Here is a 27,412-nt window from a genome sequence, read left to right as displayed (position 1 = left end):
AATAGTGTCTAGATTTGATGATTGAATATGGGAAGGATTCCCAGGTGGAACAGTCTCTGAATTGTCTTGTTAAGTGCTTATCATCTGGGCTGATATTAATGTATTTCATGTAAGCCATATAATACGATCTGTAGAACTGAAATTTATATGTAACTAATGTTATACTAAATTGTAAATGTAAGTGACTCAGTAATGACTTGAGTGTATGGGAGATCAATGGTGCTGTAGCTGGAGGCTTGTACTTTATCTGCGATGCCATTGTTTGTGCCACACATCCCATGTTCAGTGTTATTGGGGTAGGTACCCTATCTTTATGTTGAATAATAAACGAAGAGGTCATTAGTGTGAGATGAAGCGCCTACCTCACAGAGATTTGAAGGGCCAGGGTGTGGGGGATACCTGGGGTATCCACCCACTCAGAGGAGAAAGGGAGGAGGTATGGGAGAAGGATTGTGGAAGGGGGTGACCAGTTGGGAAGCAGTGAACAGGATGTAAGGTGAATAAGTAAAAATTTAATTTAAGTTAAATTAAATTAAAAGTAAATAGAGATCTTAGAGGGATATTGTGAAGAGAATACCAATGTTAATATTTTAAATATACATGATAAAATGAACATTTTAATGTGTCACTAGTTTTTAAAAGCTTTCTTTAAATTTTGAAAAGCTGTACAAATTGTCAATAAATACTAGAAAAAAATGTTCAATATCCTTATCTAATGGAAAAAAGTGAAAGTCGGTGTTATTACCCCAGTCAGTGAGAAAACAAAGGATAACAAATGCTAACAAGGATGCAGGAGAACAGACATACACAGATAATGAAAGTATAAACTAGTATATCAACCGGAGAAATCATTGTGGGTTTCATGTACAAAAGAGTACCACTGTATAATGAGACTATACATTTCTTAAGTATATATCCAAAGTTAGCATGAAGCAGATATACCTTCACACCTAAGGAAACAAAGGCAAAATTTTACATAATGGAATAAATGTGCTATAATGGATATTATAAATACATATTTATATTTACACTTATTCTATGAGTATTACTCTAAAGACTTTACTCTTTTTTGATGGTTTTCTCTCTACATTTTTTTTACTATTAAAAATTTTTATTTAAACTTTTTTTTGTTTTACACTCCAGATTTTATCCCCCTCCTAGTCTACCCCATGACTGTTCCCCATCCCATACCTCATCCTCATCCCTGTCTTCAAGAGAATTTCCCCACACCACCACTCTAAGGACTTTATGCTTGAGAAACACAACATTTAGGCTAAGAAGAGAAGGTAGAATATAGCTAATTCATTCAGCCGCATATATATATTATTCATATATAAAATCTGTTAATAATTATAAATAATATTGTCCTTGGAGAAATGAAGTGATTATTTAAGTCTATATATCTTCAAAGATAGAAATGTTAATCAGAAGAACAGATTTGTCTGTTCATCCCCTGTATATGTTCCGTTATTTTTGTTTTTGAATGTTAGAGTATATTTCCTGAATTATTCATTTTCCATTTCCCCCCTCTCTCCTTTTTAGTGGTCTCTCATTGCTTATCCTCAAACAACAAGGCATCACTTCCCTACAGTTCCAGTCTCTGAAGGAAATCAGTGCGGGCAATATCTATATCACTGACAACAGCAACCTGTGTTATTACCATACCATCAACTGGACAACACTCTTCAGCACCATTAACCAGAGAATAGTGATCCGAGATAACAGAAGAGCTGAGAACTGTAGTAAGTATATGTCCCATAACTTAACACAGAACCCACTGTTCTTTTTAATATTGTACTAAATATTGAGAATAGCATCAGAATTTTTGCCATTTACCCAACATTGGATAATAGAAAGGAAGTATAATTATGAAAATTGTGGCATAAATAGAGATGGTGATGTTTATAGCTTATAATCTGTCTTCACATACTGGCCAATGTCAGGAAACCTCATCTGGAGATTTCCATGACAGATGGTGATAGGATCCCTATTGGTATCCCACTCATTCCCACAGTCACCATACCCACTCTGATCTAAATCTGGGATAACTGTTAATTTAAAGATGCAATACTTTAAACAGATGGTTTGGAGTTCAAAATGACTTTTAAAATACTCACACACAAAAAAAGAAAGGCCTCACCTCATCCACAAAGGGTGACAGTGGCTGGAGGAATCTTTCCTTTTTAAGTCAAAACCATCAAAGCAGGCATGATGATTTGAAGAGACTGACATTGTGAAAAGATTGTAGGACATGAAAGACCGCATCACTTCCTGCCTCTCTCTCCCATGTGGTGCTGCTACTCACAGAGTGACAGTTCTGTATGGGAGAAGTTCTAGTGGATTCTTCATAAGTCTTTTGAAGTTTCCTAAAAGAAAAAGAAGAAATTCATACATATAAACAGTATAAAGATAAATATGACCAACTCTTCAAACTCCATGTTAGTTAGCTTTGTTTTCTAAGCTAACACATTTCATGGCTTAGAAACTACTGTGTATATATACTTACCTATAATTAAACACAATTTCATTATCGATTTTTTCAATATGGGAACATCTTTTCCAAATTACAACTCTGATTTTTTTCATTATTAAGTATGCAACAAATAACCATGGCTTTATATGTTAGTGACCATTAAGAGGAAGAAGAAATCTTTACAATTTACATGATTGGGGTTGAGACTGAGTCATATTTAGTGCTCACTGAATATTTATATCTTGCTTATACAATAATTCATTTTAATTCATGCCTTTTTTTCTATATTGAGATTGGTAATTGTTGGGCTTTTTTGCTTCTAGATTTGATAAAGCACTCTGAAGTTTTAATATATTAATTTTCTGGTTTTGTATGTATTGTGAATACATTTCTGCTTTCAGATGATTTTTAACTCTCTTATTTGCTAATCAAACATTTTATATTTTTATCAATTTAAGAGATTAGGTTTTCAACTTTCTGTCTTACTTGTTCTTATGTTCAAATTTACTGTAATTTTTAGACATACGAAGTTTTTATAATGTCTTTTAATATCAAATTAAATACTCTATTGAGCCAATATAATTTATTGAACAATCCGTTTCTCTTCAATGACAGAAGTTGGTTGCAATATGTTGTACCAAATGATCAGCTAAAAACATGTGATATTGTGTTTCTTAATTGATGTATGTGGTTTGATTTGTTTACAACCACCCTATAAATTGTAGCAATATCCATGTAATATTAGCAATATCAAGAAAGATAAATATTGTCCTAGGGTTTTGGTCTACTAATTATATCTATTGTTCAAACTAATGTCTATCAAATTTCAAAGACTTGGATGTTCATTTCACTATGAAACTATTGAAAAGAAATTATTACTATCATAGGCAGTCTACCAGCTTCCTATAATATGCTCTGTATATTTTATACAAGATCACACTTGTCTTAATACATGTTTTGTGTTATTATAGCAGTAAATACATAAATAAATTTAACTAAAGCTGGGAACTTTTAACATAAGGAGATTTATTTAGTTTACAAGGTTGGGAATAAAAGTCAGAGAATAGATGTATTAGTCAGGTTTCTCCAGAGCCAAATTCCTGATAGAATGAATCTACATATATTGAAGGGGATTTGTTACAGTGTAGTACAGCTGTGGTCCAGCTAGTCCAATGACTGTCTCCATTGGAAAAGGCAAGAATCTTGTATTTGTGCAGTTCATCAGACTGCATGTCTCACATGATATTCAACATACAATGAAATCCTGAATAAGTGGGCTCTGATACCTTCATTAGGGTTTTACTTCTGTGAGTAGACACCATGACTAAGGCAACTCTTGTAAAGACAACATTTAATTGGGGCTGGCTTATATTATAGGTTCAGGGGTTCAGATCATTATCATCAAAATGGGAGCATGACAGCATCAACGCAGGCATAGTAACAGGAGGGTTGAGAATTCTGCAATTTCATCTGAGGGCTGCTAGAAGACTTGCTTCTAGACAGCTAGGACAAGGGTCTTAAAGCCCATGACCTCAGTGACACACCTACTCCAACAAGGCCACACCTCCTAATAGTGTCACTCCTTAGGCCAAGCATGCTCAAACCATCACAAAGGCTCCCACTTCCACCCAGTGCTCCACTTGCAAGGTCCCACCCCCATTCTCCTCCCCTTCTTGTCAGAAAAGGAAGGAAGCCCCTAGGTACCAACCCACCCTGACATCTCAAGTCACTGAAGGCAGAAGGAAACAGCAGGGATGGAGAAGTGAGTAAGAGGATATGGAGATGGGGAGAGCCAACTGAACACATTACCAAGATGCCATAAAGAAACTTGTTATTTTGTACGATAATTAAAGTAACGCATAGATAGATAAAGACCTGAGAAAAATTAGGGCTGCCCATATGCATGTGGTTTTATGGCCATTCACTAGGGCCATATGAGCAATTGACCCATACCCATGTCCTGACTGGTCAGGAAACTCCTTTCCTCAATAGCAATCAACAATACCGCCTTGTATAGGAATGAAACCAAGAGGATGTTCTTCCCCATTCCAATTGTCTTGGGCCAGGGATTATTTATATTTATCATTTTCTTTGACTGAGGTATCCATTTCTTCTCTTATATCTTTGATCCATGAGGATCTACCTTCCAAGTCTTTTATTCTGTTTGTGAGGCTTGCCTCTGCAGTTCCTGATCAAGTCCTATTATATATATAATATGATATTATATATTTATAGTCCTATTATCTATATAATTCATGTACTTCCACTCTTTGTGTTTCTCTGGGTTTATTTACTTCTAAGGACCTTTATTATATTAATAATAGCTATTTTGAAATTTATGTCTTGTGATTCAGCTATCTTGAAATACACAAGGTCTACTGCAATAAGGTTGTTGAGTTCTAATAGAAACATTTATCCTGACTACTACTGATTGTGTTTTTACCCTGGTCTGTAGGCATCTGTGTTTGGAAAACAAGAAATTCTAGGTGCTGGGTTTTGATCTTGTGTTTGTTGAATGGATATGTTGTTCCCTATTTTCTGCTGTCCTTACTGACGTGGTGGCTGCATGTTGCCTACTAGGAAATTCTTCTGGGATCCTCATAGGCGTTCTTTATGGCGTTTCCAAGTAAACTGTGTTCCTAGGTATTGGGAGCTGACACTTAGGGATGGGCTAGGAGGGGACTAGGGGTCCACGGAAGGGAGGAAAGCTAGATGTTCTGCTGCCTTGGAAATAGGGTCAGAGAGTGAGGAGAGTCTGTTGTAATCTTCTCCAGAGCTGAGGATGGAACTGAAAATTTTTTTAGAGGAGCTAAGAGAGATATGAAGATCTGTGGTCAGACTATCTGCTTCCCTTGTTGTAGTAGCCTGTGGGTTCCCAGGGAATATCTGCTGGAATTCGGGGCTAGATAAAGCTATGAATGAAGACTGAAGGATGGACGTTTAAAAGGGGAGAAAAGTTTAATGCATTAGAGATGGAGACATGGGGCTGGGGTGTCATTGTGATGAGTGGCAGACAAAGTACTTTAAATATCCACAATGTATAAAGCTTGGGTAATGGTTCAGAAGAAAAATATGTAGTGGTGATAAATGTTTTGGTTTTGGGGGTTTTGGATTTGAGGATTTTGATTAGTTAGTTGGTTGGTTTTGTTTTGTTTCGTTTGGCTTGTTTGTTTGTTTGTTTTGGTTATGTTTGGAGGTATTGCATAAAATACTAAAGAAATGCTGTCATTGTGTTTTGTCCTTGGGGGTCAGTTCAAGAAATCCAGCACAACAGTAAAATCTGTAACCATGCATTCTCTGTTGTGTAAAACGGCAGGCTATTTTTATGAAACCTATGTATATCCTTCATTATGCTTTAAATAATATCTAGGTTACTTGCAATATTTAATTTGACTTAAATACTGTGAAAATAGGTTCTACAGTATTGTATATAAGGAATAGTAATAAGTGAAAAAAAATACATCACCTCAGACCTGTTTAACATAAATGCATCTTTTTTTTTCAGTTTGACCAAAGGTTGATTACATCTTCAGTAACATTAACCACAGATACATAGACATGAAGGACGATCTGAATGCAATTTTATATTTATCTACGTCTTTACATTCCTGATATTTGGTAATAGAAACTCTACCTCACTGAGCATGCCTCAATCAAATAGAAACTGCAAAACTATAATTACTTGCTAATCACTAAACTCCATGACCTCATTTTACAATGATTACTGTGTATCCTGTATTTAATCCAAACAGCACTGGTAAAGAAAGAAGGAAGGCATATAATAGAGACAGAGGTGGAAAAAATATTTTCTTCATGTACTATCCTATTTGTTTTTCACTGGTAACCATGACAATAGCAACTAGAGAATAAATATTTTACTTTCCAGAATATCATAAGGAATTTCAGTTTCCTATAAAAGTCTTGTGCATTTGTTATTAAGGTCATGCTTATTTCTGTTTTTTGTTTGTTTGTTTGTTTGTTTGCTAGATAGTATGAACTTTGGATATCATTTATGATTAATTATAATTTAGAATTTAATTTAATATTCCACTGCTAAGAAAGGAGGTTTTTTTCTATGCTAGCAGTCCTATATTCCCATTTTTAGTTTGCATAAACCTATCTTGGTACATCTTCTCAGTTCTATGCATTTACAAACTAGATTCTGCCTAGACCTGTTCATGGGACCAGATACCCTATGCTCACTTAGAAATTAATGAACTTTACTGTAACTTTCATTAAACCAGGCTTGATGTGAAACATAAGGTGCATAAATCAGGATCCAATGTAAACAATATCCTTTGAAGTAATCAGAAGATAGAAACCCTTAATTATACTTCTCAGATCTCCCTTCTTAAATTACCAAAGTAAATATCAGTACACTGTTCTTTGTAAATTTTTTTATATTTTATTTGAAACAGCACAATGTCTAATTATTAACAATGACTCAATAGCTCTCTATGTTCTTTTCAAAAAATAATTAGCAGTTTCTGTTGTTGATTAGTTACAAAAATGAGATCTCGTCTAATTTTTAACCTAAAATGTCTAAAGGCATCAAGAAGTGTTTAGTGATAAAAGCCAGGCTCACTGCGGGGTTCAGTTTTCATCTCAAATGACAACACTATATTCTTACTAGCGCCTACATGAGTGGCTGTAGCATTTTAAACGTAAAGCTGTTGAATGTTAAAATGCAGGAGCCTGGGACTCAATTGATAGAGCTCCTTCTGGGCAGCTCAGAGCTTTGCATTGTTCCTTCTCCTCAAAAAAGCATTGACACTGACCAGTTGCATCTGAACTCTGACTTCAAGTAAATGAAGATAGGATCAAAATATAACTTAAAATGAAGGTATACACATAGGCTAAGAGATTAGTCCAGGGAATAGAAGAAAGGAGATAGAAGAAATGCCATGTGACAATTTAGAGAGAAGATAGTCATAATTGAGGTTATACATTCATAAGGTAATAAAGCAAAACATGACTGGCATCGCAGGAAGTTAGGTCTACTGCGATCTACTGAGAGAGAGAGAGAGAGAGAGAGAGAGAGAGAGAGAGAGAGAGAGAGAGAGAGAGAGAGAGAGAGAGAGAGACAGACAGACAGACGGAGGGAGGAAGAATTGCTTGAGACCTTGATATTGCATGCTTCTGACTTTGAATTTTATGAGACAACTTTTTTCCTATTGTTTTCAGCCATGTAAGTGGTGTCGTTTAATCAGCGAAACCCTAGGAGACTAAAAGAAACATTTATATTATGTGACCCCTAATTCCGTATCCTTAGTACCTGCAGCACCTTAATAAGACAGGTGTCTGTGAGAGAGTCTTTGCGAAACTGCTTAGTCTCTTCCCTTATTACCCTCCATATCAAATTACAATTAGAAGTATATGTAAAAGTGTTGGACTGTGAAAGGCAGTCTGTGTTCTGGTTGAGAGAGGCTTACTCCCCAGACCCAATAGAAAATTCTACAACAAGGGACTGAACAGTGAGCTACCCCCTCCCCCACCGCCATTAGGTGCCTGATAACAAGAGGCTTCCATTATTGTGTAGATCAGTCGTGTAGGGCAATGCCCCAAGCTCCTAGTATTCTGCCTGGACTCCATCCACACAGTCATCTGACCAAAGCCAGGTATGCCCCGCCCCACAGATACCTGGGAACAGCAAGGTAACCCAACCCTTAATAAAAGGGGCTGTTTGACCCCTCCTCTCTCTCTCTCTCAAGCTCTTATTCTTTCTTGTCTTTACCCTCACCTCTTGTTTCCTCTCTCTCCCTATCTTACCCCTCTCTCCACGTGGCCATGGCTGGTCTATACTTTTCTTCTCTCCCTCTCTCCCACTCCTTCTCTCTTTCTCTTTCTCTCTCTCTCTCTCTCTCTCTCTCTCTCTCTCTCTCTCTCTCTCTCTCTCTCTCTCTCTCTCTCTCTCTCTCTCTCTCCCCCCTCCCTTCCCCTCCCCCCTCTCCCTCCCTCCCTCTGTTCTTCCCTCCCTCTCTCTCTGTTTTCTACAGTAAAGCCCTAAAACCATGGACTGCTTCATTTCATCTAGACTACTAGCCTTGCTGGAAAATGGCTCTGGCCTTCCCCTAGAGAGCTGTGTTCAATCTCCTGAAGGAAGGCCTCCCAGCTTTTCCAGCTGCCAGACTGAATCAAGGACTCTCACCTGCTTGCATGAGAACCACCCAGGGCCTTCTCCCTGCCCCCTCTTTCCTTTCAGCCTGGGGCCACTGCCACCTGGAGGGGTGTGTGCACCCATTCTCAGCTCTTCTGCAGGGTCCAGCGATGTCCTTTGATGCCCAAGAGCTAGAATGTCTTGTTCTTGGCTTCCTGAGGCCCAGTGAACCTGGACTGCTCCCTCCTACCCCTGTGGACTGGAGTTACATGGCTTCCCACAGTCAGGCACCCACAGGCCAATCTCCTGGGTCCTCCCATCCATGTTCTCTATGCTCTGGTGGGATGAGGGTCTCTCCCACCCCTTTATTTCCCTACTGCCTGGTGAGCCATATAAAAGTGAGGTGTGACATCACTTCTTAAAGATATGGTCACCTCAAGAAGAACTACGTGATGATACCAGTTGACATCAACCCATAGATGGGAGATACCTCACCAAAGCTCAACCCAGAGTTGAAAAGCCATGGCAATAAATGGTTACAAAAAAGGGGAAATCTGCTTTCTGTATATATAAAAATCATCTGTTAGGTTATCCATCTCAAGTGGTCATCTCTAAATCCATATACATTTGAGTAATACTAAAAAGACTCATCAAGCTACCTACATGCATACGTGTATATGTGTATGGGTACACAAACATATAACAATAGTTACTTAAATCATTGAACTGGAAGACAATGAGAGAGTACTGGAGAATTACAGTGGATGGAATGGGAATGAAAATTATGTAAATGCAATATTCTTGTATGAAATCTGTGGTCTGTAATACCACTGGAGGGCATGTGGATGTCCATGATCCATACTGCCATTTCAATGATCCTAATGAAGCTATGTGGAAGTGCATGAGCTGCTGCCATTGGCTGTTATGGGCAGACAAGCAGCCTTTGGAGTGGTATTGATCTCTTCAGATTTTTAATTAAGAATGAGAGACATTGAAGGCTTCTTTGGCAACTTATCCTTGTTTCCAGTGTACACACATATAAAAGAACAGTCTAGACAAGAAGTTTAGCTTTTCACAGTAAATGGTTTCTAGCTGCAGAGTATTAGAGAGGAGGAGCCAACTATCTTTTTGTTTGTTTGTTTGTTTGTTTTTTTGGCAAACCATTTACATACTTATTTAAATCTAGACTTTATTTATTTTTAATTACTTTTATTATTTTTACAGTCCAGTCATTGCCTCACTCCTGGTCTGCCCTCCCACAAGTCCCTCATTCCCTTCCTCTTCCTCCTGTCTCCAGGGGAATGTTCCCTTCCACCCTGCCAGACCTCCACAGTCCCTGTGGTCTCAAGTCTCTCAAGGGATAAGCTCACTGAGGCCAGACCGAGGCAGTCCTCTGGTATATATATTTAAGTCAGTGGCCTCAAACCAGCTGGTATATGCTGCCTGGTTGGTGGCTCAGTGTCTGAGAGATCTCAGGGGTCTGGGTTAATTGAAACTGTTGGTCTTCATATAGGGTAGCCCTCCTCCTCAGCTTCTACTAGCTTTTCCCTAACTCAGCCTCAGGGGTTACTGACTTCAGTCCATTTGTTGGGTGTAAGTATCTGCTTGTGTTTCAGTCAGATGCATTTTGGGCTCTCTCAGAGAGCCTAGCCATGCTAGGGTCCTGTCTGTAAGCACACCATAGCATCAGTAATAGTGTCAGGCCTTGGAGTCTCCCCTTGAGATGGGTGCCAATTTGGGCTGGTCACTGGACTACCTTTCCCTCAGTCTCTTCTCCATTTTTGTCCCTGCAATTCTTTTAGATAAGAACAATTCTGGGTCAGAAATTTTGATGGTGCGATGGCAACCCCATCCCTCAACTTAACGCCCTGTCTTTCTACTGAAGGTGGATTTTACAAGTTCCCTCTACCCTCTGTTAGGCATTTCATCTACGGTCCCTCCCCTTTGAGTCCTGAGATTCTCTTACCTCCCAGGTCTCTAGTACTTTTTAGAGGGATACAGTTACCTTTAAAATGCTGGCCACTGGGAGCTTGACAATGTTCAATGAGTATATGGGCAAGGCAAACTGGACTTGGAGTATTTTGTTTTTCAAGACACAAGTGTGGGTGGTTGGGCCTGGAATGAATGGAAAGTGTATATGATATGGGTATATTGTATGAAATTCCCAAATAATCAATGAAAACATTATGTTGGGGTAGGGAAGGATGAATTCTAAAACTAAAACTTAAAAATAATTTAAATTAAAAAGTTAAAAAGAAATGTACATTAAAAAATGGACTGAGCAATTAATTTCTTCTTGTGTAGATTTACTTACTCCCTCAAGAAGGACTTAGAATAGGAAATTTTATAGCTTAGAAACTTAAACTAATATATTTTAGGAAAATTTTAGAAGATGACAAAACCCAGTATACTTCAAACCATATCCTCTAAATAGTGTATTTATCTTGTGTTTACTAAAAACCAAAGGGATATTAAATGGTCATTTACTTATTAATTAGTAATTATAATATATATGTATACATATATTACTTTTATTTACCTAAGAGTAAAGTCAACATTTATTTAATATTCTGCAGTTTAGTATTTTTTCTGAGAGGTACTTTATAACTTGGTCAGTATTATAAGCACTATTTGCATACTTTTTAATATCTGACCACTGCTGCTTCTCATTCCTCTCAACTCTTACATTCTGAATTTTGTGCCCCGGCCATCTTCAGGTCATCTATCAAAATAATAAGTACACAGACATTATTATTGATCCACTCTCAATGTACACAAATAGCCCAACCTTCTATGAGGTAACACATATGTATTTAAAATACCCAACATGAAAGTTGCTTCGAAGCAAATACTTTTAAATGGGTTTGTGTGGAGGCTTTTCATGTCTTTAAATTTTTTGTCAGTAAATTTGTTGAATGTTTATTTAAAATACCCAACTGTACATTAAATACCATATTAATATTATGATCATATTCATCTTAATCTTGCAAGGAAGATATTTACTTTACAACTCTGTAACAGGAAAGTAATTGCCCATGGCAATATGGCTCATGAAGCAATAAAGAGTTGAACCTATATCTGTCATATCAGAAAAGCTTAACTTCTCTATATGAAACAAACTTTTCAGCATTAAAAGAAAAAAAGATTAATGCTACCTGTCTAAATCCATTCTAAGTAAAAACCATGCTTCAATGTATGATAAATAATGCCAACATTGTAGTTAGATTCATTCTACAATGAAAGAATTATTTTCTGCCTTTGTGCCCATAGACAGGTGCTCCATTTCAACATTTTAAAGGAAATCCATTTACTGTCATACATGCAGGGTTCTAGCAAAATTCATTATTTGAAGTTCATCTCTATTTTAATGGAAACAGGTTCAATATTCTCTATAAGGTTTGAAATACTAAGCACATTATTATCTCTCCAGATTTTTAATAGACAGGTACAATTCAGATGAGATAAAGAAAAATCTGTTTTACAGCTTCTAGAGAAAGCACAGAGGAAGTGAAAGGTTTCCTAATAACTACATTGCTAACGTTCCTTTAGAGAGGATTATATGGCCTTATGAACTCCAAGCTGTAAACAGGCCTGCTCCAAACATGATGATCACTCTGGGAGGTCAGATGTGTGTTGACGTCTTGGGGATGATCGAAACATTTTTTTTTCTCTTAAGAATGTCAAGAAGGTAACCTCCCTGCCCTTTTGTTTTCTGCTTTGGGAGGCATAGCCTTGATTTTACTTTAGCAAAAAAAAAAAATAATAATAATCTCCCAGTCTTCCTTTCCACCTAGTTGTTTGGGAAGAATGAGTCATAGCAGTTCTTACAGTTCCTTTTCGTATTGATTTTCTTTCCTGTGATTCTGTTGCCTTGATTCGAATCTTCTATGCTATTAGGCACATAAATAGAGAATCAGAGGCAACAGAAAATAGATGGGCAGTGGGACAGTGGTGAAGATAAACTGTAATATGGTTGCCCAGCAGATAATCCCAGCACTTTTACTGTTTCACACATCATAAAGTTCTGTCACCTTTGGCAGTAGGAGAGATGAGGTATAAGGCTAAAGTGGTATTAAGTGTTAAGAATAAAATATGCAAATTGGTATAATAATCCAAAATGGAGACGTATTACCATGAAATACAGTCTCAAGTAGAGGCTGCTGGCTGTAAGGTCTTCCTGAAGAAAGAAACCAAGAAACAACCGAGGGTCTTAGAAATTGATACAGCATGGCTTTGACATAGAGATTGTGATATTTAGGAAGACTCAAGATAAGGAGTATAAAGACTCAGATTCATGACAATGATTAGGATTGTTTAAATATTCTCATTTTTTTCCCAATCTGCTCTCATAAGAAATGAGGTTTTTCTTCTTTATACTTCAGATAAAGTTACTAATACCATAGAAAGTACATATAAGCATTACATGGTGAGAAATTGAAATATGAAACTAATGACCATATAATAGGTGGATATTCATAAGAACACTACTATTACTTCTTATTCATAAAGATCATTGATTCATGAAACCATTCTATCATTTGATACATTATCAAATTATGGACATCATATGTCAACCTTCACAATACTCTGAAAGTAGAAGGAAATCAAATGGATTTTGGAAGTTGGGATCTAAGGGAGGACACAGATGTAGGTTCCTTCCTCCATGTGTCTCAATTATGGGTGAGTAGAAACAGGTAAATCAAAATATCACTTTATGAAAACCAGAAGTACTACCGCAAAGTCAGTTATTTCTACTCTAAAGCTCAGAAAACTGAATAGTCTAACATGACAGACACCACTTAGATAGTAATGGCTGGGATCAGGCTAAACTCTGCAGAAAAGAACTATGGTCCCAAGATGACTCAAAGGAGTGAAGGAGAAGACCTGTGCTTTATTCTATCTCAGTAAGTTGCAGTTAGAAGTCGCCAAATGCAGACACTATTCTGGATGCCAAGCAGTGCTTACTGACAGGAGCCTGATATAGCTGTCTCCTGAGAGGCTTTGCTGGAGCCTGACAAATACAGAGATAGATGCTCGCAGCCAACCATTGGACTAAGCACAGGGTCCCCAATAGAGGAGTTAGAAAAAGGACTGAAAGAGCTGAAGGGATTTGCAATCCCATAGGTAGAACAACAATATCAACCAACCAGACTCCCCAGAGCTCCTAAGTATTAATCACCAACCAAAGAGTACACGTGGAGGGAAACATGGCTCCAGCCACAAATGCAGCAGAGGATGGCCTTGTCTGGCGTCATTTGGAGGGGAAACCTTTGGTCCTATGAAGGCTCAATGCTCCAGTGTAGGGGAATGCATGCCAGAGTAAGGAGGCAGGAGTGGGTGGATGGGTGGGGGAACACTCTCATAGAAACAGGGAGGGGGGATGGGACAGCAGTTTCTGGGGAAGGGGAGAAACTGGGAAAGGGGATCACATTTGAAATGTAAATAAAGAAAATATCCAATAAAGTAATTTTTTTAAAAAAAGAAACTTTATAAAACATTTGGCAGCTTAAGAAAGAAAATCATCCTGACAAGGTCCAACCATATGACCCAATTGGCCTGGATAGAAAAAAAAGAGAATGTTTTTTTCCAAAAAAGTTAAATTTAAACCAACACAAACACATATGCAAAATGTTTGAAAGATCTGCAACTATAATTAATAAATCAATTGTCAACCTGACAGAGTGCAGAAACTTCTAGAAGAAACACCTCTATGCTCACCAGTGATGGATTTTTGCAGTAAGCTTCTAAAAATGACTCTGGAGATGTTCTTGCTTAATCTTTTAAGTGAGAAGACTGCCTCACTGTAAGCAGCACTATGTCTGGCTGGTACCCTGTACTGTGTAAATGGAGAAGGGGAGGTAGGCAGCAGCAGGCATTAATTATTCTTTGCCTCTTGATTACAGATTTAATGTGATGTGATTTTCCCACTATGATATACTGTAACCACAAACTGAGAGCCAGAGCTTTTCTTCTATTACTTTGCTTTTCTCCAAGTAGTTTGACAAAACAACTAAGATATCCAGAACCAGAAACAAGATAAATAAATATTACTTCCTATGAATAGTTAACTGGGATATTACATTCCAATATATATATGTATATATATATATATATAGCTACATATATATATAGCTACATATATATATATATATGCTACTAGCAATAAAGAAAAGAATATGACTTATCCTACAATCCAGATGAATTCTTGAGAAATTTAATAAAAATACTTGTATCTTGAAACTTCATACAAAATATTATTAGATTTATATATTTAGTGACAAACTTATGGAAATAAGCCAAACATAATGTTCAACTCTCCATGTTATTCACAAAAGTATATACAATTATTTCAGAAGAAAAAGTTTCGTTAAATTGGTATATTAGTAACTCAATAATCTGAGAGTAGATTGCAAAGTTATGCAGCCTGCATATATAAAAATTCGAGAAGCTTATACATCAAAGGAAATTATAACACATCATGTAATCAAAAGTATGGCAGCAAAATCAATAAAAATGACAGGAAGCAACAATTACTTTTTCTTAATATCTATTAATATCAATGGACTTAATTCCCCAATAAAAAGACATAGGCTATCAGACTGAGTATGTAAGCAGGACCCAACATTTTGTTGCATTCAGGAAACTTACCTCAGTGACAAAGACAGACACTACCTCAGAATAAAAGGCTGGAAAACAATTTTCCAGGTAAATAGTCCCAAGAAACAAGCTAGAGTAGCCATTTTAATATCAAATAAAATCAACTTTCACCATAAAATGATCAAAAAAGATGAGGAACACGTCATACTCATCAAAGGTAAGGTCTACCAACATGAACTCTCAATTCTGAACCTCTATACTCCAAATGCAAGGGCATCTACATTCATGATTTAAGTTTTATTGCTTTATGATGAGAAGAGATACATAATTTCAATTTATCTGAATTTGTTAACATTTAAAAACATATTTTAAGTAAATGGAATTGCCTCACATTCTTCTTTCCCTTTTGTACCCCAACTCCTCCCAGAGACCCCTCTTCAATACCTGCCATACCTTTTGGTTTTTTTTATCATATACTTTACATTTTATAGAATATTGTAACAATAAAATGAGTATTATAAAGGTTGTTTGATATAAAACAATGATCAATTAAACAGTCTTATGTAGATGCTTGTCTACAGCAATACTTAAAATACATACATTTTTCTCAATATAAAATTTAAATTACTCCAAGCATATTAATTACATTTTAAATTAATATATCACTATTAGTTTTTTTTTAATGAACATAAATATATAAAGTCTTTTTGTTTTCTAGTTTGTTTTGTTTTTAGTAGGGCTTAAAATCTTGGCTTTTACTGTGGTACAAAACCATAATAAGAACAATTTTTAGACATTGGGGTTCATTGTAATAAGGCTGTACTTCAATGTCCCTTGAATCACCAAAGGATTTTACCTCCATAGTAGCAAAGCTAAGAGTTGACAGTTCTGCTGCACCAAGGAATGAATTATAAGCATGATTTTTAGATACATATTTTCTGCTATGGTCAAAGTTATTTGACTTGAGTGATTGTCTTCATTCTCAGCCCACAGGAAACAGGTTACATTCATTTAAGAAATGGTATGTGTATTAAGATGGTCTATTCATGAAGTCATTCACCAATTGTTTCAATGAACAATGGTTCTGCTTGGACGGTGGCATAGACATTAGGTGAGGGTAAGAATCTGGTTCATTGGCTGTGATGATTTTAAAAAGCATTCATTTCAGAAAAAGAGTAACTTATAAAGTCCTCTTCTTCAAAATTGATATAATTTTAAATATCAAAGCATTCAGTCTCACTCTTTGTTGTTCCCTTATAAGCCACCTCCCAAATTAATTGTCTACGTTTCTTTTGGCTGTATAAACAATTTTGAAATGTGTAAACTGTTCTGAAAAACATAGTATAGTGTAAAGACATCAAATAAACAATCCTACTAATAGAGAGGCTGAGATAGGAGAAGCATGACTTTAAGACCATTATGTTGTTCACAGAAAGAACACGTACAAACAAGCAGAAAGTTTATATGGATTGTTGGACTTATTTCTCTAATTACCAAATTAGAGAGACAACTGGATGATAGCCAACAAATGTCTAATTCCTCATATTTTTGAATTTCTATTGATTAGGATATGTTGTCAATATTAATTTCTATATTAAGAGATATTAAGAAAAGTAATTGTTACTTCCTGTTATTTTTGTTGTTAGAGGTGGAATTATGTTTGTGTGGATTTGTTGAAAGATTACTTTCTTGCTTCTTCTAGGGTGTAGTTGTGCTCCTTATTTTGGTGTTTTCCATCTATTACCATTGTAGGGCTGGATTTGTGGGTATTGTGTAAATTTGGTTTTGTCATGGAATATCTTGTTTTGTCCCTCTATGGTAATTGAGAGTTTTGCTGGGTCTAGTAGCCTGGGCTGGTGTTTGTGTTCTTGTAGGTCTATATGACATCTGCCCAGGATCTTCTAGCTTTCATAGTCTCTGTTGAGAAGTCTGGTGTGATTCTGATAGGCCTGCCTTTAATATGTTACTTGACCTTTTTCCTTTACTGCTTTTAAAATTCTTTCTGTGGTTAGTGTATTTGGTGTTTTGATTATTATGTGATGGAAAAGAATTTCTTTTCTAGTCCAGTCTATTTGGAGTTCTGTAGGCTTCATGTATGTTCATGGGCATCTCTTTCTTTAGGGAAGTTTTCTTTTATAATTTTGTTGAAGATATTTACTGGCCCATTATGTTGACAGTCTTCGCTCTCTTCTATACCTATTATCCTTAGGTTTGGTCTTCTCATTGTGTTCTGGATTTCCTGCATATTTTGGGTTAGGAGCTTTTTGGTTTTTGTGATTTCTTTGACTGTTGTGTCAATGTTTGCTATGGTATCTTCTGCACCTGAGATTCTCTCTTCTTTCCCTTGTATTCTGTTAGTGATGCTTGCATCTATGACTCTTGATCTCTTTACTAGGTTTTCTAACTGCAGGGTTGTTTCCCTTAGTGATTTCTTTATTGTTTCTAGTTCCATTTTTAGATCCTGGGTGGTTTTGTTCATTTCCTTTGCCTGTTAGATTGTGTTTTTCTGTAGTTCCTTAAGGGATTTTTGTGTTTCTTCTTTAAGGGTTTCTAGCTGTTTACCGGTGTTCTCCTGTATTTCTTTGAGGGAGTTATTTATGCCCTTCTTAAAGTTCTCTATCATCATCATGAGAGGTGATTTTAGATCTTGCTTTTCCAGTGTAATGGTGTGTCCAGGACTTTCTGTGGTGGGAGAATTGGGTTCTGATGATGGCAAGTAACTTTGGTTTCTGTTGCCTCTGTTCTTATGCTTGCCTCCTGCTATCTGGTAGTTTCTAGTGCTACCTGCCCTATCTACATCTGACTGGAGCCTGTCCTTCCTGTGATCCTGGTTTCGTCAGAACTCCTCAGAGTCCAGCTGTCTCTGTGATCCTCTGATTCTGTGATTCTGTGATCCTGTGATCTTGTGATCCTGTGATCTGTGATCCTGTGATCCTGTGATCCTGTCATCCTGTCATCCTGTCATCCTGTCATCTTGGACCAGTTAGAGTGCCTGGAAGTAGAGCTTCCTCTGGGTATTATGGGACTTGCTGGGAAGTTTGCACCCAAGGTCTTCTCATGGTACTAGCCCAGACAAACCAGAAGGAACCCTTGCCACTGGACTAGTGAAGTTCTTGAGTGCCTGGGTCCTGCTGGTCCCAGTTACTCTTGGTGTTGTGACAGATGTTGTGTCCTCCTCATCTCTGATCCTATGATCTTGGGCATGTTATAGCACTTGGGAGTGGAGCTTCCTCTCAACTTTCAAATATTAATTTACTTATTTTCTGTTGTTTGTGCATGCATATGTGTACATACCAAGGTACCTATGACAGTCAGAGGATAGCTTGGGAGGTCATCTCTTATTCTACTGTGTTTGCCTTGAAAATGGAATGTGAGTCTTCATACTTGGCAGCAAGCTCCCTTAATCAGTGATCCATTTTCCTTGCCATATTTCTATACTTTCTTCCTCTTCCTATATTCTGTATGTTTCTCACTTCTCCTTACTTTAAAAATAATTTTGCTAATCATATCATTCTTCTGTTTCCTCTTTAAAACCCTCACTTTTGGGGGATGAGGATGTTAGTGAAACAAAATGTTGGCTTTGGAAAGGCATATTTTGCTCTTTAATTTATATAGTTTATGTCCCACCTGTCTTCCCTTTGTGTACAATTAGACAAAGCGATTTTGTTTAGTCTTATGGACAAGGCTACTTTGTTATACAAATATACCAACTGTGCAGTATGGAAGATTTTGCAAAGAGAAAGGAGACTGGCAACTGGGTAGTCACCCAAAGTAGTTTGACAAAGAACTCTTTCAAACCAACCCTTTAAAACTATCAAGCCCGAGCATATTATAATCATATTTTATGCATATATATATATGTATATATATATATATATTTGTATATTTATTTATATTTATATGGTAATAACCATAGAAAGGCCATAAATTTGAAATGATGAAAGTAGGGACTTTGGAAAGTTTAAGGAAGAACAGCAAAAGGGGAAAATAATATAATTATATTTTAGTTAAATATGATTTTTAATTTAAAAAAGCTATTAAGCTTTCTGCAAAAGATGGTAAATATTATTATATTCGTTGTCCCATTTCCTGCTGATTTTGGTGTGTATTACAGCTGCTGAAGGGATGGTGTGCAACCACCTGTGTTCAAATGATGGTTGTTGGGGGCCTGGGCCAGACCAATGCCTGTCATGTCGGCGCTTCAGCAGGGGAAAGATCTGCATAGAGTCTTGCAACCTTTATGATGGGTAAGAGACGACTAGGCCGCCTTTATCTCATAAGCTCTAAGCTACTGATTAAAGCAAAAATATGATCTTTAGAAAAGCAGTGATAGTTTAGAATGTGTGCCTACCAAGATTTTTTAAAAGCTCCTTTATGTTGCTTAGGAAGCTGTTTATGCTTGCCTTTGAAGAAATGAGTCTGCCTTTTAATGCCATACTGAACTTTTCCTTTATCTTCCCTACTTCTGTCCCTCCAACCACACCTTCTTCCCCTCCCTCTCTTCCTCCCCATCAGTCCTTCTCTCTCTTCTTCTGTCCTTTCTTCCTCTTTCTGAGGCTTTTTCCATTTTTGCCTCATGTGAGGTCGTGTTCTGTTGCCCAAGCTTATTTAAACTTCTAGGTCACATGGTGTTCTTGTCTTAGGTTCCCCAGTGACTGGGCTTAAGAGATGCATACCATCTCATTGGCCTGGGTTTTTTGTTTGTTTGTTTGTATATATATATATATATATATATATGAATATAATATATATTATATGTATGATAAATGGGAATAGCATGGTGTTATCTATTTTGATTTTGGGAAGTGAAATACATTTATTAAGGTCGTGTTAAAGTTCTTGCTGTAGATTTCATTAGCATCATTTCCCTTTTATCAGATAATCTGACCCTAGCTAATGGTTGTCTAAGATATTTTTGGCTTGCATACACATAAGGAAAAGAAAACAAAGACTTTTAAAAAGAAAAAAAAGTCAATCAATTCAGTCTAATTTATATCCAAATTCAAGTGGCAAAATCAATGTGTTTCTGTAACTGTTAACTACAGTGAGCCATCAAAACGGAAGAGAAGGTAGTTATAATAGAACTTTGAAACTTGAAACCTATAGTTTTTCCTACTTAGCATACATTCTGAGTCCTTGAGACTGACTCAAAAATATCAGGCTGCCATTTAAAGATTTTCGATGGCAATTGTATAGTTTTTAAGAAATCACATCTCAATAAAACAGTTTTCTCCTTTTATAGATGGTCCTTAGTAAACTAAATGTCAAGTGCTTAATTCTCCAATAATAGTTTTGGTTTTAAGACTGAGATTTTGGAGACTTGGTGTTAAGGTATTCACTCTGCATCCGAAGACTTACTATGCTATCACAGTGGTATCATAGTCTGTAACTACTTAGGGCACATGCAAGTCATAGGAACTCTGAAAAACCCCATTTAAGTCACCAGGAGAGTGGAATAGGAAGAGAAACGATGGATACAGGGTAATCGACGGCTCAGTGACTCTTAAAGACTACAAACAACCTCTCTCATGAAAGCAGGAAGAATATCAGGAGCCCTGTGATTGGACATTAGCAAGGAAAGGCAATGGTCTCCCTATTGTTCTTATGACATGTGTTTACTCTATACTTGCATGTATAGAGAGGTCAACACTGGGATAGAGGAATATAGAAAGTACAGTCTAAGTTTTAGAAGCATACAAATTATGTTCTTCATTTGTCGTCATAACACCTTAATGGCTGAAGTCTTTTATTCAAAACTAGTAATTATCTGAAGCTCCTAAGCTAACTAGAATCTCATAATATTTCATTAGACATTTTTTTTGGTAATTTTTGTGTACACTTTAAATAATGTCCCTTGGGTCATTTTATCTTTTATTCTAAAGACCTCTTCAGTCAAGTACATTAACATCACTTGTATGAATGGAGCATAAAAAGAAGGCTTGTTTTATAACTGATTTTGAAATAAGAAAATTTGTGAAAGGTTTGATCCAAAACAAATTAATATCTTACTATATAAGTACTAAAACAATGTGCATAAATGTATAGGTTGTATACAGATGATAACTTACTGATGCTCTATATTTTGAAACCATACATAACACTTTTGCCTTTGAAGAAAACATACTAGCATATATCTGTGAAAGTGCCTAAGGAAACAATGAATTATGTCCCAATTTTATATATTAACAATAGAAATGTAGATTTAATATTAATTTAACCAACAGAATATACAACTTACACTTTGGAATTCCATTGCTTATTAAGACTATATATGTTCAAATGAAACAAAAAGGAAAAGGAATCTTTTAGAATTTACCATATAATTTATTTATAATTATACTATTCATGTTGATATTGGTTTCAAAAGATGGCTCAGGACACTAAGGCAGAAAATTATAACCAAACTAGATATAAAAATTTAATTAGTGATCAACTTTGTTAATGACACCAAATTATCTTACCCAACATTTCATTTTGTATTTTAGTGAAAGCAGAAAAATTTCACATAGTATAGATGACTGGTTCCCAATTACCAAAGTAAAATATTTATATTAGACTTTTAAATTGATAATTATCTACTCAAAACCTATAATATAAAAATAGACATAAAATGTAATGATATAAAAGGGAATGTCATATTCACAGTAGATTACAATAAGAATGTTTTAAATTCTGTACATTAAACTATTTTATTTCACATAGAAATACTTCAAAAAGAATTAGGCTAAAAGGAATGTAAGAAAATAAAATATAGCATAAAACGATATTTCTAATACTCTAAGGTTGATGTTTTAACAGAAGATAAGATATCAAAGTCAGTTTTGAAGTTTAGCCAATAGTCTTGGGATCTGAAGGACAAGGTTGGAGCACATTTATATAGCCAGCAATTAAAAACCACAATGATTTAAAAATTAAAACTTCAACCAAGAAGGATATTTTATACGGAATGAAACAGATGCAATCTTACTCAAAGTGGTAAAAGTGATTCTGCTGTGTCATCAAAAGAGATTATTTTCTATTTTCGGAAAGAACTAGAATATCTCTCATAGGAGAGAGCTTTCCTGAATGAGGCAATTGTTGAGCCCAATCAAGGGCAAGGAAAACCATCTGGCTGCTGTATATCTTTCCTTTTAATGGAAATCTTCCCCCTTAATGCATAGGAAAGTGCATCTGTGGCTCCTGGCACGTTAGAGAAACAAACTCACGAATTTACTTTGCCAATAGTGCTCTTAGCAGATGTTGCTTCATTTGTTAAGTTGATGGGTTGTTTGCTTACACCTTCTCACGCAGTTGATATTTTCACAGGGAATTTCGAGAGTTTGAGAATGGCTCCATCTGTGTAGAGTGTGACTCCCAGTGTGAGAAAATGGAAGATGGACTCCTCACATGCCACGGACCAGTAAGTCTGAGGACTTTAGTGGGTGTGACTGCTCATTTGGTATCATGTATATAAATTTTATATCATTGCTTCGGATCTGTATGTTTATTCATCTGGTGTTTATAGGATACTGAGGGAAACCATGTTTAATATTTAAAACTAGCAATGTACAGATTCAGAGGAGAGATACAATATTAGGAAATCCAATATCATATACATATTCCCCAAATACTATATTTGAATAAGAAGACTAGAGGTATAGAGGCAAAGGTATATGGTTCAAGGTGTGTGGCAAGACACACTATTGAAAAAAAAAGACATACAAGTAATCAGCTTAAATTGAAGTAATGAAAACTATATTGACTGTTTAAAAACACAAATGAATGAGAAAATGAAATATACAAGTATAAAATTCCATGCTGTTCTGATGAAAACTATAATGCTGTTAATTAATGTGTATGATGGCAGAATGGAGAATACTAGTAAAGGGATAAGATGAACTTCATAAACTAAGACATAAAGAGGTATGATTGAGGCTGCATTAAAGAGGAGGGTCCTAGGAATACACATCCATTATGAAAACCCTAAATGTTGGGGAGGCTTTTCCACACTGAAAGTTATATTAAGGAGAAAATGATTCTAGTTCTCAGACGCCTCACCCTTTGGTTTCCACACCTTGGGTTTCTCAAAATCAATCTGTGTTTGTCATTAAAATTGATCCATTCTTCTTTCTTTAGATAAATACTTCGTTCTTGTTCTTCTGTTACTGAGGCACCCCTTAGGAGGGAATTAGGGATCAACATTTGGGCACAAGAAAGAACTCTGGTTTCATGAAACTGTACTTAAACTCCAAATGTTATACATTTTCTATGAGTATGCTTATTCAGCATTTAAGTCAGTTAGGAAAAATAAAGAAATTAGCCCTCCAAACTTCCATCGGGCCTCAGTGAGCCAGCCTGGAACTCTTTCTGTAGGATGTGGAAAAGTCAGTCCTCCTAAGGATGAAAAGGCAAGCCTTCAAGAAACGGAAATGCAATTATGTGACATGAACACCTAGAATCTACAGGATGAAATGTTGTTCCTTAACATTTATATGGTCCAAGGGGATCTGTAATTGCTGTGTTTCTCTGCTATGAAGAGTCATGATAACACAGTTGATCTGCTGCATGAGACAAGCACATTCCCAAAGAAACATATTCCATCACAAAAGAAAGGAGGTTTCCCCAGTGGGGTGGGGAAGCAAGTTCTTGTATTTACAAGAGCACCTTAAGGTTAACACATTTAGGTGGCAGTAAGTCATCTAATGGAAATTAGGTTTCTTTTAGAATTTAAACACTTGAAATTGAATGATAAAATAATCAATCCTAGCCATTTCCTCCTGATAAGGCTGGGAGCATCAGATGTCTCTAGACCTAGTTAGTGTGTACTAGGCATAGTCTTAGAGAAATGCTACTTAGAAAGTGACTTCCAAGGTTGACACACACTGTTTATTTTGTTGATTGCTGCAAGTGCGGCTGCTCCACGGCTTACTTTCCATCTTTTTGCAACATAATATTTTTGACATGTATAATTTCCTGTTCTTTTTACTCCCTTTTTTATTCTGCACAAATCTCAAAGAAACATAATTTTTGTTCAGTATGTGCCATTGTTTAATGCTGACTTTGCATCAAGTTCCATTGATGTTTCTATAAGTTAACCCTCATTCAATATTATTCTTCAAAAAATCATGAATTTACATATTAGTTTTTTCTCATTTTGTTCATATTCTGTACCTTAAAACTGATGTTTTTATATTTCAAATGTCCCTGCGCTTCTGATATTTCAAAATAACTAAGTGTTACTAAAAAACTAATACTTTCAGTACAATTAATTCTCTTCATAGGAAATTAATTTGTTTATGAAATCTAAGTATAATATGCACTACACCATATTTTGATAGAATAACTTCACAGGAGATTCTATTTTAAAATGTTTGATGTTTCTATGCTGGAGAGATAGTTATGCAGTTAAGAGCTAAGCTGTTCTTCCACATAATCTAAGTGAGCTCCCACATGACAGCTCACAACTGTTTGTAACTCAAGTTCCAGAGGATCTGACACCCTCAAACAGACTGACACGGAGTCAAAAAACCAAGGCACATGCCAGGCGTAGTAGCACACGCCTTTAATCCTAGCACTTGGGAGGCAGAGGCAGGTGGATTTCTGAGTTCGAGGCCAGCCTGGTCTACAGAGTGAGTTCCAGGACAGCCAGGGCTACAAAGAGAAACCCTGTCTTGAAAAACCAAAAAAACCCAAGGCACATTAAAAACAAAAGTTTAAAATGTCATGCAAATGATTTCAACCCATGTACTTCATCTTTCTAATGTGATTATACTGCTCTTCCCTCCTCTTTCCACTCTTCCTCTCTTTCCCTTCAGAAAAGGGCAGGCTTCTCCTGGAAATCAACCAGCCCTATAGCCTATCAAGTTGTAGAAGACTAGGCACATCTTCTTCTATTGATGCTAGAAAAGGCCACCCGCTTAAGGGAAAGGGTCCCAAAAGCAAACAGCAGTGGCAGAGACAGCCCCTACTCCTGCTTGGTGTCCCACAAGATGACAAAGTTGAAAAGCTGAAACATATGTGCAGAGTGACTAGGCAGGCTCCGGGGATGGCAGTTAGGTGACGATGAGCCTTTATGTCCTCAGGTTTTCTTGTGGTGTCCTTGACCCCTCTGGCTCCTTCCCTCATCACCTAGATTCCTCTAGCTCTGCTTCATGTCTGACTGGGTGTCCAAATCAGTTTCCATCAGTTGATGAGTGAAGCCTCTCTAATGACAGCTATGCCAGCCTCCTGGATGCAAGGTTCAGTTTTTCTTCCACACAGTAGCATGTTCAGTGTTGTATACGTAAAATGACAGCTGTATACTAAATGGGATGGTGTTATCCTACACAAATAATGATAGAAATTCTTGCTATCCTCAGAAGAGTAGAAATTACCTAAAAGATGGTCTTTGCTTTGATATGCTGGTCCTGATCATTTTATATATTATTTGTGTTATTATCATCCATTCATTTTCCCTACTTCACTGAATACATCCAATGGGAGAGATAAAGTAAGAATTGTTGAAAGGGAAATAAAAGAGAGCAGGTGTAGGCTGAAGAGGCAGCAAGAGAAGAAAAGGAATTAAACAGGTGGAATGAGCTTTTAAACATCTTTTTAAAAGTTTTTTATTGGTTATTTTATTTACTTACATTTCAAATGTTATCACCCTTCCTGGTTTTCCCAACACAAGCCCCTACCTCATACCCTCTTCCCTCCTGCATCTATTAGATTGCTCCCCTACCCATTCACAACTCCCACTTCACTGCCTTAGCATTCCCCTACACTGGGGCATCGAGCCTTCATAGGACCAAGGGTCTCCCCTCCCACTGATGCCAGATAAGGCCGTCTTCTGCTACATATGCAGGTGGAGCCATGGGTCCCTCCATGTGTACTCTTTGGTTGATGGTTTAGTCCTTAGCAGCTCTGGGGAGTCTGGTTGGTTGATATTGTTGTTCTTCCTATGAGGTTGCAAAACCCTTCAACTCCTTCAGTCTTTCCCCTAACTCCTCCATTGGGGACCCTGTGCTTAGTCCGATGGTTGGTTTCAAGCATCTGCCTCTATATTTGTCAAGCTCTGGCAGAGCCTCTCAGGACACAGCTATATCAAGCTCCTGCCAGCAAGCACTTCTTAGCATTACCAAAAATGTCTGGGTTTAGTGGCTGCATGGATCCCCAGGTGAGGCAGTCTCTGGATGGCCTTTCCTTCAGTCTCTGCTCCACTCTTTGTCTCTGTATGTCTTTTAGACAGAAGCAATTCTGGGTTAATATTTTTGAGATGGGTGACTGGTCCCATCTCTCAAACGGGGGCTGTGCCTAACCACTGTATATAGTCTCCACAGGTTCTCACTCCTGTTTGTTGGGTATTTCAGCTAATGTCATCCCCACTGGGTCCTGGGAGCCTCTTGCTTTTCTGTCATCTGAGACTTTCTGATGGCTACCCCCAGTTCTCCATCCCCCATTGCTCTGTTCATTTTTCTAAAACCCTCTCTAAATCTTCCCCATCTCCTCCCATACCTGATCTTGCCCCACCCCCTTTTTCAGGGTTAGGGTTAGAGTTAGGCTGAAGAGATGTCTCAGCCATTAAAGGCTAGGCTCACAACCAAAAATAGAAGAGCTTTTAAACATCTTTATAAAATGTAAAGAAGCTTTTATAGTTCATCAAAGTTGTGCTTGTATAATAAACCTATCCTAGTATTTTCTCTCATTAATATGTATATATACATATATATGTATATATATACACACATATATGTAGTATACTCTGAAAGTCTTAAAGCTATCCAAAAGGAGTTACCCCCTTGTTATTACTCATAAGCACAGAATTGACAGCATCCTCACTTCTAGATGACATGTTCCTACTGGCAGCATGGCAAGAGGAGGCTGGCACGTTCAGCCCCCATACTCTTATATATGGCTTCTACTTCCACTTCATTATTCAAAGTAAGTATGGTCTTCCCTACACTGGGATTGAGTGGCAGTCCTCACACAGGGATGACAGCATCATTGTATAGTTTTGAATAGTAGCTTTGTTTTCTTTAGAAGCTACCTGAGAAAATCCACTGGCACTGAGAAAAATGATGTAATGTGCACATCAAGATTTAAACAGTCACTCTATTGGCTGTCTAGATTGTTGAGTTCAGAGGCAGTTTAGTACCAGAGTGAAGAAAGAATGAGCCTTCATCTTTGTCAGTCACTGTACCTAGGCCCTTAAAACCCTTGGTAATAGCACAATATGTGAGTATGCATTAGATGATTGCTTAATGTAATCATTAAGTGATTCTATATAG

The 27,412-nt window shown here is 36.8% G+C and overlaps 1 protein-coding gene across 4 annotated transcripts in view; it reads left to right on the top strand.

The window, feature by feature from the left end:
* Erbb4 (erb-b2 receptor tyrosine kinase 4) overlaps window positions 1-27,412 on the top strand; it is a 1,021,671-nt gene that overhangs the window by 745,790 nt on the left and 248,469 nt on the right. For all 4 annotated transcript variants that reach the window (XM_031367819.1, XM_031367817.1, XM_031367820.1 and 1 more), the window contains exons 12-14: window positions 1,543-1,742; window positions 19,282-19,414; window positions 22,473-22,566. In XM_031367819.1, the coding sequence (XP_031223679.1) occupies window positions 1,543-1,742; window positions 19,282-19,414; window positions 22,473-22,566 (427 nt within the window). The remainder of the gene's footprint in view (window positions 1-1,542; window positions 1,743-19,281; window positions 19,415-22,472; window positions 22,567-27,412) is intronic.

This window comes from Mastomys coucha, unplaced genomic scaffold (assembly GCF_008632895.1).
Source record: "Mastomys coucha isolate ucsf_1 unplaced genomic scaffold, UCSF_Mcou_1 pScaffold14, whole genome shotgun sequence".
Taxonomy (NCBI): Eukaryota; Metazoa; Chordata; class Mammalia; order Rodentia; family Muridae; genus Mastomys; species Mastomys coucha.
This window is presented reverse-complemented; position numbering and strand designations above follow the sequence as displayed.